Genomic DNA, 14,762 nt, shown 5'->3' on the forward strand with positions numbered 1-14,762 from the left:
GGTTTTCCTTCCTTAAATATAATTTTTTTAAACAGGGAACAGTTTAAATAATTACCTGTCTCTGTCTGAGTTTCCATGCCTAAAGAAACAACTGAGTTCTGAAAAATGTGGTCAGACAAAGGACTGTCTTCTGTATTGCACTCTCTGATTCAGAGCTGTGCTAGCAGCTCATCCATTATGGTTAGTGATGCTCGATATTATTTAATTAAGTGAATTAACAGACTAATGGTATTGCTTAAATCTATTGATCAGAAGAGAGCAGCAGGAAAGTAACAAGTTTGGAGAATTTCATTCAAAGAGCGTTGGCAGTCTGTCTGTCTCTAATCAGTTTCAGATCATGCTGAGCCAACATGTTTTAGCTGCCTTTTTCCTCCTCATGTCATTGTAGATTTACTGTGCAAGTCTTCGTATTTTTCATGAATGCCTCAGACAGCACGATCTTTACAAAATGCTTGCTTACAGTTCTTTAAAACTCCTGTCAGGGAAAAAAAAGAGAATGGCTATAGATAAGAAGCAACATGTGAAGCTGGGCCCTGTGAGAGAAGTGCTGTCTGTTCCTCCCTTTCCTGCAGAGTATTCAGCAGCATTGAAAATGCTCTGAGCAAGAGCTCAGTAGGGTTACATAGAATGAAAGAGGAAAGTCCCCTGGGCTGCCCTGTGTTTCAGGTGTAGGGGCGTGGTTCAGCTCCCAGAGCTGTTCATTGATCCAGATCCCTGTGTGGAGCCCTCCTTCCCCCCAGCAGATCACTCTGGCACGTGGGCTGGTGTGAGTCTTAGGTGGTGGAGCTGTCACTGAACATTTCATTTTGGGCTGGGGGGATTCATTCTGCTGCCATCCCTGTGCTCAGCTGCAGGGGCTTGGCTGCCTGGGAACCAGCTGGTGCTGCTGCTGAGGAGTCAGCCAGAGAAGTACCTCAGCCTTTTCCTCTTTGCTTGTCACTCTGTTCCCCCTGCATCCAGTGAAGGATGGTGATTGTCCTTAGCCCTCCTTTTGTTCCTGTTGTGTTTATAGAAACCTTGGTTTTTACAGCAATAGCCAGATTACATTCTAACCTCTTGCCACCTTCCTTAGCCGGGCATGGGTCACTCCCGTGGCAGGGAGACTTCTGGAGCATTAGCAGTGTTAAGAAGGTGACAGGAGTCTTTGAGAGAAGATTTGGCTTCTCCTTTGGTTCCCACTCCTGTTTATTTTCTCATCAAACTGAGATTCCTGCTACCCATGAGAGGTTTGTCTGTGGTGCATGGGATGCAGTTGTTTGGAATCAGGGCTACAGTGCTAATAATCACCCTGCAAATTCTGTGGCACCCTGTGATGTGCAGGAAATAACAGAGGAAAAGCAGCTTCCAAAGAATTGCTTTTGGAGCTGGCTTTTTCCAAGTAGGAATTTGGATCCACTTCTGTGCTTGGCATATGAGCCTCTTGCCTGCTCCTTTATAACTTGTAAAAATAAATAATTGTCAAGCTGTGGGGTGATAAGTTCTGACTGGAATGTTGAGTTGTAAACTTAAAATAAAGCTTGGGGAGATCTGTAACATAAAGGTGGTTTGTAGAGAGGTTAATACAATGCTTGAAGTCATCAGAAGTACAGGTGAGTGTGAGAAGTGCATATTGTGTCTGGTGAGGAAGTTGGAGGTGTTGGAAGAGCAGAGGCCTGTTTGAAATGATTGTTTGGGCTGTGCAGATGCCTGCATGCTGCAGTCAGTGACCAGGGCTCCACTGCAGCTGACTCTGTTGGAACCTGCCAGGGAAAGAACGTGGCTGAATCTTCCCTTGGGAGTGTCTGGGGCTGTGTTTGCACACCACTGAAGCACTGTGCTTTCAAGAGATTAATATGGAAGTGATGTTCTGAAATTTCCTTCTCCAGAGTCCTCATATGGGAAGGCACATTCTAGGCTGGGGAAATAATCTTGGGAAGTTATCTTCTCCTGGTAGGTTATTTATTGGTAGTGGAGCAGCAGAGTTGGTGTAATGTAGAACGGCTTGTCTGATCAACAATTCAAGCATGCAGAGATCATTCTGATCTAGAGAAATGTGTTTTATAACTCATTTGTGCTTTGGGAGGCAGAAATGAGGAAATGCATGCAAAACAAACAGTGTCTGCTTTATCATCAGAGTGTATGTCTTCAGACCTCTTTAAAATGACAGCAAAATCATCTGATATTTTCTGAATGGAAAAAGCTGTGAGCTGCTTTCTGTAAACCTCTCCAAAGAAGGCACATTGCCCATTCCATTACAGCAAAATAGGAGAAGTGCAGCTTTTTTCTCATAAGTGTGTGTGCTCAGTAATTGGAATTTAAGAGGGGTTGTGAATGGCTTTTTTCCAGCCATATCTCTGGGTAATTTAAATAGTACATTTAGTTATAATTTAGTCTTTTAAAGAACCGGTACCTTCTCAAAACAGAAAGGGATAGTTTTTCAATGGACAGCTTCCTTATGTCAAAATGGAAATAAAATTTGCTTCTTGTCCTTAATTCAATTCATATTAATCCATATGAGAATAAAGAGAAGTATTTTACCAATGGAGAAAGTAGCTCAGTGCTACTGTACTGCCCTGTGCAGTGGAAGGTGGTAATATTGATACTCTGAAATACAAATACTCTGATTTGTGCAGCTCTAGTTGAACAGAAAGGAGCCATTTCTCCTAATTTGTGACTAACAGAGTGGAGAGGCAGGATGGGCTGTCCCCATCCCTCTTCCTGTTTATTTGGGAATTGTGAGGTGCTTACCAGGAATATGGCTTTGTGCTCTGTATTCAGTGATGTTACTTCCCACATTTCTGAATTATTAGCAGTGAAGCACTTTGCACTGCATGTTTATAATCTCATAATTCTGTGTCCTGGCCTCCTCTTTAGCTGGTAAGCCATTAATTTTCATGGCTCATATTGAGGATGAAACGTAGTAAATTTTGGCTTAAGCAGTATCAAAATTTTAGTATGATTAGTTAGTTTAATATGATTTCATTTTGAAATGTGCAGCCACTCTTCTTTGATCTCAGTGCCTCATTTTTGTTACATATGACAGCAGAGCAAAAGTTCCAAGGCTCCTGAATGTAGGCAGAAGGATAGTGGAGAAAACCCTCAAAAATGCTCTGTCAGGAGCTCATAAAGACAGCAGAGGATTCTCAGCTGTTAATCTGCTTTACTGCAGGAGAAACTTCAGCCAGAGCTCACCTCTCATCTTTGACAGTGCAGTAAGATCTGAGAGCACAGGACTTGCAGTCCTGGTGCTTACAGTCCCACTTGCTAATCTGATAACTGTGGCAGTATCTGAGGGGAGGCTCAGGACTGCTGAGATTCATAAAGTTGGAGAGTTTTAAGAAAATAGTTAAAAAAGACAGGCCTTTGAGAGAAATTTTGTGAACATTGCTAATATGGCGAAAAGTTTTCTAAGCAGTAGAGCAGACGTGACAAACAGCACAATAAACCTCTGTAGAACTAGCTTATGGATTTCAACAAAGTTATTTAATGTATATCTTTAGCAAGTTAGTATGAATAGATCTCTGTACTTTCAGCCATGTATTGATGGTGTCTGCTCAGGACATTGGGGCTGCTGTGTCACCCACCTGCTTTTCAGGGCCAGGTGCTGGGCTCTGCTGCTGCATTTGGTAGGTTTGGGTTTCCTGTGACAGGAATGCTGTGATGTTAATGAATATAAAGCCATGCTCTTCTCTTTGAGCTACAAAGTTGTCTGTGCCACTATCAGTGCTGGGAAATTACCTGTGGTAACTTGACAAACAGAAGCAGCTCTGATAAATCACAGAGATATGATTTTAGCACAGAGGGAAAATGAGTCCAGGTAGCTACCAAGTAGTGCCACTGAGAAAAAGTAGTGAAGGAATGCTACTCCTCAGCTTCCAGAAACTGCTCAAAGCACTTTGAAAATATAACAGGCAGAAAAGAGCTTCTGTAAATCTTTTAGGATTATTTATATTTGGTTATTGGTAAGAGGAAAAAAAAGGCAGGAAGTCAGATATTTCTTTTCACCTCCACACAGGGGAGATGAGGGAGGTTTTTTTACCACTCACCCCAAAATGCTGGTTCACTCTGATAGAAGTATGATGCAGAAAGATCCACATTTAGTTTTAACATATGTGCTGATAACCTTTGAATGTCCAAGGCACAATTTTCTGATTTCCTGCTGATGACAGTGGAAAGAGCATATCTATGTTTTCTTAAAATGGCTTGGTTGATATTTTATTTACTTTTGAGTTAAATTTTTAAAAAGTGTTTCTCCCTTAGATCTAAAGACAGATGTGGATGTTCTGGCCGTTACCCATCAATTTTATTGAAGCATGTTGCCCTTGTAGTTACACATTTGATTTGTATTTGATCGTGCTCTCATGCTGCTTCTTATATCTCTTTCCAGAGAGCCAAATGTATTATTAATGCTTAGGTTGCTGCAGGACATAAGGAAGTGAGTGATCTTGCTAGCAGAGCTCCTGTTAATGAAGAACTGAAGCTGTGGGATTAAGCACATCCTTAAAAGGATGATGATGATTCTACAACTGTATTGTAGTCTAACATGTTGATGATTATCTTAAAACAAAAAAAGACCCCTCAAGAAGAGACTGTACCTTATGTTTATTTAGTGAGTTTGGGAGTCATTGGAGACTTTTCCCCTGTATTATTCAATCCCACAACAGGGTGCAACAGCTTTGGGCTAAGTTCTGGAGAAATATGTCAAGGTTTGAAGCAGAAGGTGCACGATGAACTTGCCAGAGACATAATGAGCAGTTTCTTACACACTTGAAAAAAAGCAAAGACTGTGGGGTGCTTCTGGTCACCTTAAACTGAACTCAGGTCATGTTTGCAAATGTTGCAGTGAAGTTGCTTCCAGCTAAGGGGTCAGCCAGGAGTGGGAATTGATGAAAGCAAACACTGCAAATGCAAGGCTTTCAGATCAGCTCTGGAGCAGAGATAAAATCTGAAAACAACAAATCACACAAAAATTGGAAGATAATGAAGTCAAACAGAAAAGAATAGAGAATATTGCAGTTTTGTCTTAGCATGTGTGGTCTGTCAGCCATGTCAGTACAGAATTCAGGAACATAAACGTTGGGTGAGAAAGTTTTATTTTCTTTTTTGGTAGCAAACAATTTAAACGCAGCTAGAAGGTCTCCACTTAACCTCTAGTAGTACTGAATGAGGTAGAGTAAGATAAATTACAAATAGATGGAAACACTGCCTTCACTTGCCTTTTGGTTATGAGAGCAGTGAGACTGAAATAAAGGCTGCAGAGCAGCAAACAAGATGTGCTGACTTGCCTGAAGGTTCCAGGGAAATCCACTGCAGCTGCTTATTATCCCCTAGGAGAAGTAGCTGGGGCTGTTCAGCATCAGCTGCAGCTTGAGCTGAGTCACCTGCTCAGGATGAGGGGCTCTGGAGCACTCCACATCCATGGTCAGCATGGGCTGTCAGTGATTTGTCAGCTTCTTAAAGAGGGACAGAAGACGAGTGGAGGTTTGGCTTTGGTTCATTATTCAAATTCAGTGTCTGTAGTTTAAGCAAAAGTACAGATTGGGCTGTACAGAAGTGCTTTTTTGTCCAGAGCTGACTGGGAAGCAGTGCATTGCCTCATTCCCTGGGCACTGGTACCATGGGTGAGCTTCACCTACAGGCCCTGGAACTGCAAGAGGCTCAGTCAGTATTTTGGAAGGATTTACAAGTGTGTAGTTCTCCCTGATTATGTCAGTGTAAATACATGTTGATAGACTCTATGGTAGTCACAGTGATAACAAAATATTCCTGAGCTGCCTGCAGCTGTGCAGCCATCACATGCTCATGAGGAGAAGAAGGGAATTTACAGCTGGGAAAACAGCAAGAGGAGAAGGCTCATGATTTCCTGAAGGTAGCAAGGAAGCTGGGCCTCCAGTTCTCCTCTGACACAAATCTTAACCTTTCTGTTACAGTTCCTACAGCTGGGCTGGTGTGGTGCATCTCTGAAAAATACCAGTCCTCTTCTTAATAACAGTGTATGCGTGAAAGAAGTTTTAAATTTGAAAGTAAGGTCTGCAGTGAAGCATAATTGGAGTTGTCACAGTGTTCATACAGAATGTGGGCACGTTGCCTGAGGTGATTATCTGGTATTAAATTACTCTTAAGTAAATTAACTTGATAAGAGGCACCCTGTGATTTCTAAGTTCTACTGTTATGCTTGATAGAATGAGTTCATGGCCTGTATAAAGTTGCATGCACTTTTCTTGGTTGAAAAGAAAGTATTTAAATCTGTGAATTTATTACTTCCTGGAACTTGGCATAGAAAAAGAACTCACCTTTAGAGACTGATTGCTTGTGTTTGGTCTGACTATGAAATGAGAGGATCTCATTTAATTGAGGAGGGCATATGTACAATGCTTTGAATTCTGTGATTGGTTTCAAAACAAAACTGCAGGAATATGTGGAAGGTTAGAGGTGGCAAAGCTCAATAGCCTAAGGATTTAGTAGAAAATAATTGTAATACAGAATGAAACACAGCAACTGTATGAATGATAATTTTTTGTTGGCTTTGTTTATTTTTATTTTCCTCACAGTTTCAAAGAACATTTGAGTCTTTAAAAAATGTATCCAGTAAATCTGATCTACAGAAAACCTACCAAAAGTTTCAAAAAGATCTGGAAAACCTTGATTACTTGGCATACAAACGTCAGCAGGTAAGACCATGGAGGTGTAAGAAGACAGAATGCTGGGCATGAAGAGGGTGGGTGGTGAAACTGCTGTGCTGGGTGCAGTTACTGCTCTGCCATTGGGTTTTGTGCTTTGTGCAGTGCCAGGTGAGGCTGCAGGGGCTGGGAGGGCCAAGTCTGCCTAAAGCATGTGGTGCTGGACTGCTGGGTTTTGGGTGTTCAGCAGAGAGAAGCACGGGCAGAACAAGTAAGTGAGACTCAGCAGGCATTAAAAGTTGCATTAACATGTTATTATCTAAATGGAAGTGTATGGAAGCACTATTTGCAGTCTTTTACTTGAAAAAGTAACCAAATTCACATAAGTCAGTGGAGTGCAATACTTTCTGTGCATGCAAACCACTAATTTTTTCTCCTCTAGAAATGAATTTGTGAGGTTAGTATGCATCAAACTTTGAAGTGCACATGGTCTTTGACTTGTATTTGCAAGATCAAAGTTGAATTGTTAATTGAACATGTTTAATGTTGGATGTTCTGTCACTTATACATAGCTGGTGTGAAAATATCGTTATGGGTATTCAACAATTTTCTTCTCTTGATGATAAAACAAGATTTACCTCTTCCACAGCATGAGGGTAAAAGCTGCAGCATTTGTGTGAGGGTCGTTGTGGTTTGTGTTTTCCTGGATTCTGTCACTTGGTGTCAGTGTTGCCAAACAGTTCCTGTGCTTGGGGCAGATCACTGGCAGCTATTAGTGTCAGGTAATTGATTAGATTAATTTGTCTTAGTTAATTTGCATTGTTTATCTGAGCAGTAGTTACCTGGTTATGGGGAGGAGAGTTTTACCTGCTTGTTGATACCAGGATTTTCATTTCAGTAGAACTTGCTGGAGAACCTGCAGTGAGGGATTTGAAAAGTGCATGGATGCATTTAGTGCAGAAGATGCTTTGAATTTTGGCCTGCCTTAAAGAGAAAGTAATCTTCTTGTGAAAAGATTGAGAATTGCTTGGATTACTGTGCAAAAATCACCGACCTGCTTTGGGACTGAAGCTGTTGTGACTTTGGGAGATACTTATGGAGTGTTTAATTGATAACACATTTAATTGATAACAATCTATCTACACTTGTATTAGGTTAAGGGTATATTCCTGGTCCCTCTGGCAAAATGCTGAGTAGCTGCATCTGTTTGGAGACAAATGTTTGTATATGAGTGTGAATCTATTGCTGGTGAAATAAGGGATTTCCATGCTGAAAGCAATGAATGTTGCCTTTGAAAGAAATAGTTATCTGCTTCTGTACCTTTTGTTCAGACATGAGCCATGAAGTGCAGCACAGCAAGGTGCTGCTTCAGTGGGAAGGTTTACAGCACAGATGGGAAATCACAGCTGGGCTTTTCAAAGGGTGTTCAAAATGTCCCACATTGACTCTGATTAATAAATATAGACCAAACTTCTGTGAGTGGCAGACTTGTTTGGGGTGATGGTTGGGCAGCACCCACTAGAGAAATTCCTGTGGGTTGGGAATATCTCTTTATTGCCAGGCTACCATTTTGAAATGTGCCAGGAGGTGCCTATGTCTGAGAAATGTAGATTTTCTTCTTGTCCAGGAGATAGTCTGGCAATCCCTTTGAATTAAAGCAGGCTTTTAATTTCCTTGATACTTTCTCATCTCTGAAATTTGACAAAAAAGAATATCTGCATGCCACAGTGAGTACTAGAACTTATTCTCTTGCTCTGCGACTTCATGGAATGCTTCCAGTAAAAGCTAAGTAAAGTTTACATTGGTTTGTATCAACCTCAATATTACCACCTTTGCAATATGAATATTGACAGGATAAAATGTTCAAGCACTTGGGGATAAGGTGGGACTTGGTGATAGATCCCAGCTGTGCTCTTGGCATGCTGTGGTAGGTGCACACTTCCTCTTCTCTTCCCTGGCTCTTTGTTGCTGTTGGAGGGAAGTTGTCCATATAGTGTTCAGCTGGAATGGCACTGCTTTAAGGTTTATTACAATTATCTTACTGTAAGGTCATTTAAGGAGAGTTGGGCAATAGCTGCAATAAAAATGGACTTACAGTGAGGTTCAGTGGTATTTAGCACCTGTCAAACTGAAAAATTGCCACCGTTGCTGCTGTTCTTAGTGCCAACAGTGCCTTTAGGATGCCTGGAGCAGTGCTGGCTGTAATCCAAAGACATTCAGTTTTTGACTAGAAGCCTCCATCAATGTGTCATCTTATAGCTGACAACAGGACTTCAGTATGTGCACACACGCTAAAGCAGGATCCTGTTGTAAAGTATTCTGATTTAAGGTTTGCTTGTTTGATGTTGATTTCATGCCCTCAGGGAAATTGTTTGTAAAGGACTGAATCTGTGGGAAATAATTCTGGTTAATCCATTTTAAAAATAATTTTAGGATTTCTTTCTGATGTTTGTTAGATTTAGAAATGTTTTAAAAAGTTGTGTTGGAAACTGAAGAAGGTAAGGCCTGTATCAAAGACATTTATGGGGCACACAGTGATTTAGTGTGCTGATGGGAAATAGTGCTTGCAGAAGATGCAGCAGAGCCATTCCCTGTTCTGGCTCACAGTCCCTTGTTGTCAGTACTGCAGCTGCCTTCATGATCATACAGGTCACATTTGCATTTTGAAAGGTTTAATTTTGAATGAAGACTTCAGTCAAATGGTACTTCATTTTGTTAAAATGGATTAAATGCACTTGTAATCTTCAGCTTTGATTGTTCACTTTGGTGGGAGAGAATCAGAAGAGTGTAAGTGAGAACTTGTGGGTTGATAAAGTGATTTTAACAGATAAAGCCATAGCCATGCACACAAGGAAAGCAGAACAAGGAACTGATTCCCCCCTTCCCATGGCTGGGCAGGTGTCCATCCATCCCCAGGACATCAGGGCCCCATCACGTGTGACAGTGACTATGGAGGACAAACTCCATCACCCTGAATGTCCTCCTTTCCTTCCTTCTTCTCCTGCCCAGCTCTGTGTGCTCAGCACGGCCCCACATGGGCTGGGAAATCCCTTGGGTCACCTGGGCTCAGCTGTCCTGGCTCTGTCCCCTCCCAGCCCTCACTGCTGGGGCTGGGTGAGGGCCAGAGGAGGCCTTGGCTGTGTGTGAGCTCTGCTCAGCAATGCCCAAAACATCCCTGTGCCACCAGTGCCCAAACCATCCCTGTGCCACCAATGCCCAAAACATCCCTGTGCCACCAGTGCCCAAAACATCCCTGTGCCGCCAACACCCACACCATCCCTGTGCCACCAATGCCCAAACCATCCCTGTGCTACCAATGCCCAAACCATCCCTGTGCCACCAGTGCCCAAAACATCCCTGTGCCACCAACACCCAAACCATCCCTGTGCCACCAGTGCCCAAACCATCCCTGTGCTACCAACACCCAAACCATCCCTGTGCCACCAACACCCAAAACATCCCTGTGCCACCAGTGCCCAAAACATCCCTGTGCCACCAGTGCCCAAAACATCCCTGTGCCACCAATGCCCAAACCATCCCTGTGCCACCAGTGCCCAAACCATCCCTGTGCCACCAACGCCCAAACCATCCCTGTGCCACCAACGCCCAAACCATCCCTGTGCCACCAATGCCCAAAACATCCCTGTGCCACCAGTGCCCAAACCATCCCTGTGCCACCAACACCCAAACCATCCCTGTGCTACCAACACCCAAACCATCCCTGTGCCACCAGTGCCCAAACCATCCCTGTGCTACCAACACCCAAACCATCCCTGTGCCACCAACACCCAAACCATCCCTGTGCCACCAGTGCCCAAAACATCCCTGTGCCACCAGTGCCCAAAACATCCCTGTGCCACCAGTGCCCAAACCATCCCTGTGCCACCAACACCCAAACCATCCCTGTGCTACCAACGCCCAAACCATCCCTGTGCCACCAACACCCAAACCATCCCTGTGCTACCAACACCCAAACCATCCCTGTGCCACCAATGCCCAAAACATCCCTGTGCCACCAGTGCCCAAACCATCCCTGTGCCACCAACACCCAAACCATCCCTGTGCTACCAACACCCAAACCATCCCTGTGCCACCAACACCCAAACCATCCCTGTGCCACCAACACCCAAACCATCCCTGTGCCACCAGTGCCCAAACCATCCCTGTGCTACCAACACTGCTTCCAGCACAAATCCAAAGCACAGCCACTGTGGAAAACATTTTAATTCTCCCCCAGCAAAAAGCACAGTATGAATTTGTTCACTGAATTGCTCCACTCCAGCAGCTGGAGAGAAGTTTTTGAAAGAGATTATCACTTATCAACTGGCAGGTTTATTTAGTGGCAAACCCTTTAAAAGTATGCTGGAAATTGGAGGGAGTTCAGGGTGAATTTTTGTTGTCAAGAAAACAAGCATGATGATAGAAAGCTGACTGAGCTCCTTAAGTTATCTGGAAAAGGTTATGGCTTAGAAATGTCAGGAATAGACTTAACTAAATCTTTATTCTAGTACAGGGAAATATGAGAAGAGCCAATGGATGGCAGTCAGACAAGTTCAAAGCAGAAAACAAATGAACATTTTTGACCATTAGCTCCTGAGAGGACTTAGTTAAGAGGTGCAGTACATTAATCACTGCTTGTAGCCTTTCTGTCCATTATCCATACCTTTTGAAAAGATGTGAAATAACTGAGATGCAAATTAAAGGGCAGGAATTATGGCTCTGTCTGTGGCTTATGCTGTTGGGGGAATTTCAATGGGAATTCCCTTTTTCCCCCTCCACTTAAGAATGCCACTACATTTGGTTGTTGTTGGAGGGTAAAGGCAGAATTATGTCTTCTGAATTGCCGTCCTGGAATAACAAATGGGTGAATTTGTTCTGTTTTGTATTTGCCACTCTACCACTGTCTAATCTTTTAGATTTTAGGGTTGGATGTGTTGAGATCTTGTTTAGGAATTTTCAAAGAAGCTTTGTACTTTACTCCAGAGTAATTTTAAGGACATATAGGGATTTGATTCCCATTAGGTTTCTGAAAATGCCTTCTTTTGTTTTCTCCTTGTGGTGGTTTGACCAGGAAGAAGTGAGAATTCTGGGAAGCTGTGGTCAAACTAATGAAGGTTTTAAGTTTGAGACTGGCACTTGGTGTAGCCAGTGAGGTTTAGACACACTTCTGAGAATACACAGGGGTTAAAAAGCAGGGCACTGCTCTTAGCAGGCTCTCTTGAGACGTCGCGGCGAAGAAGTTAGATCACTTTCTCTTGTTCAGTCGCTGCTGTTGGGCGGGGGAGGGGCAGCTACGTGGTGGGCCTTGGGCCTGGACAGAGATGGGAGGTGAGGGGGCTTCGAGGATAGAAGGGTAGAAGATCTTAGGGAGTCAGCTTTCAAGCAGCCATCCCCTCCCCAGGAGAGAGAGAGAGAGAGAGAGAGCCGGCGACACCGAATGTGATAGCAGCCGGCCCAGGAGGAGAAGGGGGGAGGAAGAGTGCCCGGCCGGAGCGGCAGCGTGTGAGCAGCATGTGTGAGAGTGCTGCTCCGGGACAGACAGAGACTGCAAGTTTTAACTCTTTTCTTTCATGATTGGAGCTTTGCAAAAAATGCTAATCCTCCTCGAAGCTGAATAAGAAAAGAGATAAGAGATGAGATGAGACAAAGACCTGGCCCGAAGAACGTGGAGATGATTGAATGAGGAGAGATGATTTAGAGTAGCCTTTTAGCTGGACTTTTCTTGTAGCCATGGACTCAGTTGTTCCTGTGACACAGACTGCACTTAGGGGGAAGCAGTAGCTCAGAAACCAAGAGAGTTCATTTGTGAAGACCCCCCGGCCCCAGGGAGTTGGAAAAATATGGGGGGGACAGATGTCCCAAAGCAGAGACTGTGCCTTTTTAGAGTGAGACAAGGCATCCTTGAAAGACAACCCTAAAAGCAGCTCTGGCCATGTCTCGGTGGTGAGAGCACTGAGCATAGAAAGAAGATGTCACAAGCAGCAAAAAGACTTTTTTTTCCGGGCGGTGCCGAAGTGACAGAGAAGCACACGAAGTTTCAGTGTGTTTCCAAGAGAAGCCTATAGAACAAGAAAGACTCCTTTCCTCTTCATGAACTGAAGTTTGAGTATACTAAAGTGTGAAGCCAAAGCTGAGCAGTTGGTGTTTTGGGAGAATGTATCAGATTAAGAAAGTCAGGTAGTGGGGAAGAGGAAAGTGGTTTTTTGTAAAGTTTTCAATTTTTTCTTTTTTTTTTCCTTATAGTCTTTCCCTATTTTCCTGTAGTTTAAGTAATAAAGTGTTCTTTATGTTCAAGCCAAAGCCTGTTTTGCTTATTCCTAGTCACATCTCACAGCAGACACCAAAGTGAGAGCATTTTCATAGGGGGCACTGGCTCTGTGCCAAGCTCAAACCATAACACTCCTTTAATATATAATCACACACTATTGATTATAAAACGAGACTATAGGTTCTATTTCCAGTATTGTAGCTGCTTATCTCCCCTTGACATAGGAACATCATCTATCATGTTGTTGTGTAATTAAAATGGTTGATTTATGCATTCATTTTTTAAAAAAGCAAACACCAAATTAGTCTCGGTAGCTAAGATAGTGAAAAATTATGACAATTCTGTTCTCAGCCACCTGACTTGTTTTAGTAATTCCATGATTATGGCTCTGTCATTTGGTCCTTGCTTCTGTCTGTCCTGTGTGTCTCTGTGCCTTGCTAATGGGTGGAGAGGTTTTCCTTTTCCCTGCTCACCTGAAAGTGCTGCTATTCCCTGTGCTTACATTTTTTATATGTATTCAGGGTTGTAGGGGGAAGGCTTTCATATCAACACCTCCCCATTTTCTGTCTTTGCCTGGATGCTAAACCTCTGACATAAAAAGTCATGCCTCCCCTCACCTTTCCAAAGCTCAGACTGCTGCTGTTTCTGTGAAACTGAATTAGTTTTGGCTGTGCCCAAGGTGTCTTCAGTTTGGATGAAAGATTCCAGTCTAGTCTTGTCTGGTAAATGTAGCTGAAATGTCTTGGGGGCCAAGGATGGATGATGCTTTACATTCAACCAAGAAGTCGCCAGGTAATTTAACAACAAACAAACAATAGAAAATTGAGTGTTACAGTGGGAAGGAAATGAGATCTTCAGCTAGAAATTAAATTACAGAGACAACTAAATAATGTTACAAGGGCATGACTTAAAAAGCTGTGGAGATTTTTGTGTGCATTCCATGGGGGACTTGGATACACCACTGGTTTTGCTCATGAACATTTGCTATGGTACCATGTGTATCTCCTGTAAGCCATAATGGTACCATATGAATATGAATATGGAACCATTGTGAAATATGAAATATTGACATATGAAATTTGATGTGTTGGGTGGTTTATCTCAGTGGGAGGTAGTGGCTAAGATTAAAACTCTATTTTTTCAGTTGACTGGAAACCAATTTATTTTTTCCTCCTAATGAAATAGAATGATAGTTCAGGTGATATGTTTATGCTACTGTGGGATAAAACCAGAATTTGGGGGTTGTGAATGGGGGCAGAGTCTGAGGAGAATGGTTCCTAATGAGGCACTGATAACTGATTTTATGACAATTGCAGTATTCTGTTAGGCAGCAGTGTCTCAAGGGGAAAAACAAAACTGCAGTTTTATACAGTAGGAGTGAGGTGAGCTTTTTCACTTTCCTCTGAAGTGTTGCCTGTTTGGTTTTTCAAATCATACATTGTGCAGCTGACTGTTCCTGCCCACACGTGATGACTTGTGCTCATCCTTAATGTGTCCTGCCTGAGAAAAGCACACCTATTTTTGAACATTGCTGTGAGTTCAGGTTCTGCCCTACAGTGACTAATGCTTCCTTGTCTTCCCCCCCCTCAGGAAAGAATTTTCCTTTTCCTTTTCCTTTTCCTTTTCCTTTTCCTTTTCCTTTTCCTTTTCCTTTTCCTTTTCCTTTTCCTTTTCCTTTTCCTTTTCCTTTTCCTTTTCCTTTTCCTTTTCCTTTTCCTTTTCCTTTTCCTTTTCCTTTTCCTTTTCCTTTTCCTTTTCCTTTTCCTTTTCCTTTTCCTTTTCCTTTTCCTTCCCCTTTTCCTTTTCCTTTTCCCTTCCCCTTTCCCTTTCCCCCTTTTCCCTTTTCCCTTTTCCCTTTCCCCTTTTCCCTTTTCCCTTTCCCCTTTCCCTTTCCC

General features: G+C 42.9%; 1 protein-coding gene across 2 annotated transcripts in view; it reads left to right on the plus strand.

The window, feature by feature from the left end:
* CTNNA3 (catenin alpha 3) overlaps window positions 1-14,762 on the plus strand; it is a 421,206-nt gene that overhangs the window by 23,084 nt on the left and 383,360 nt on the right. For both annotated transcript variants that reach the window (XM_064716469.1, XM_064716470.1), the window contains exon 5: window positions 6,531-6,650. In XM_064716469.1, the coding sequence (XP_064572539.1) occupies window positions 6,531-6,650 (120 nt within the window). The remainder of the gene's footprint in view (window positions 1-6,530; window positions 6,651-14,762) is intronic.

This window comes from Zonotrichia leucophrys, chromosome 6 (assembly GCF_028769735.1).
Source record: "Zonotrichia leucophrys gambelii isolate GWCS_2022_RI chromosome 6, RI_Zleu_2.0, whole genome shotgun sequence".
NCBI classification, from domain to species: Eukaryota; Metazoa; Chordata; class Aves; order Passeriformes; family Passerellidae; genus Zonotrichia; species Zonotrichia leucophrys.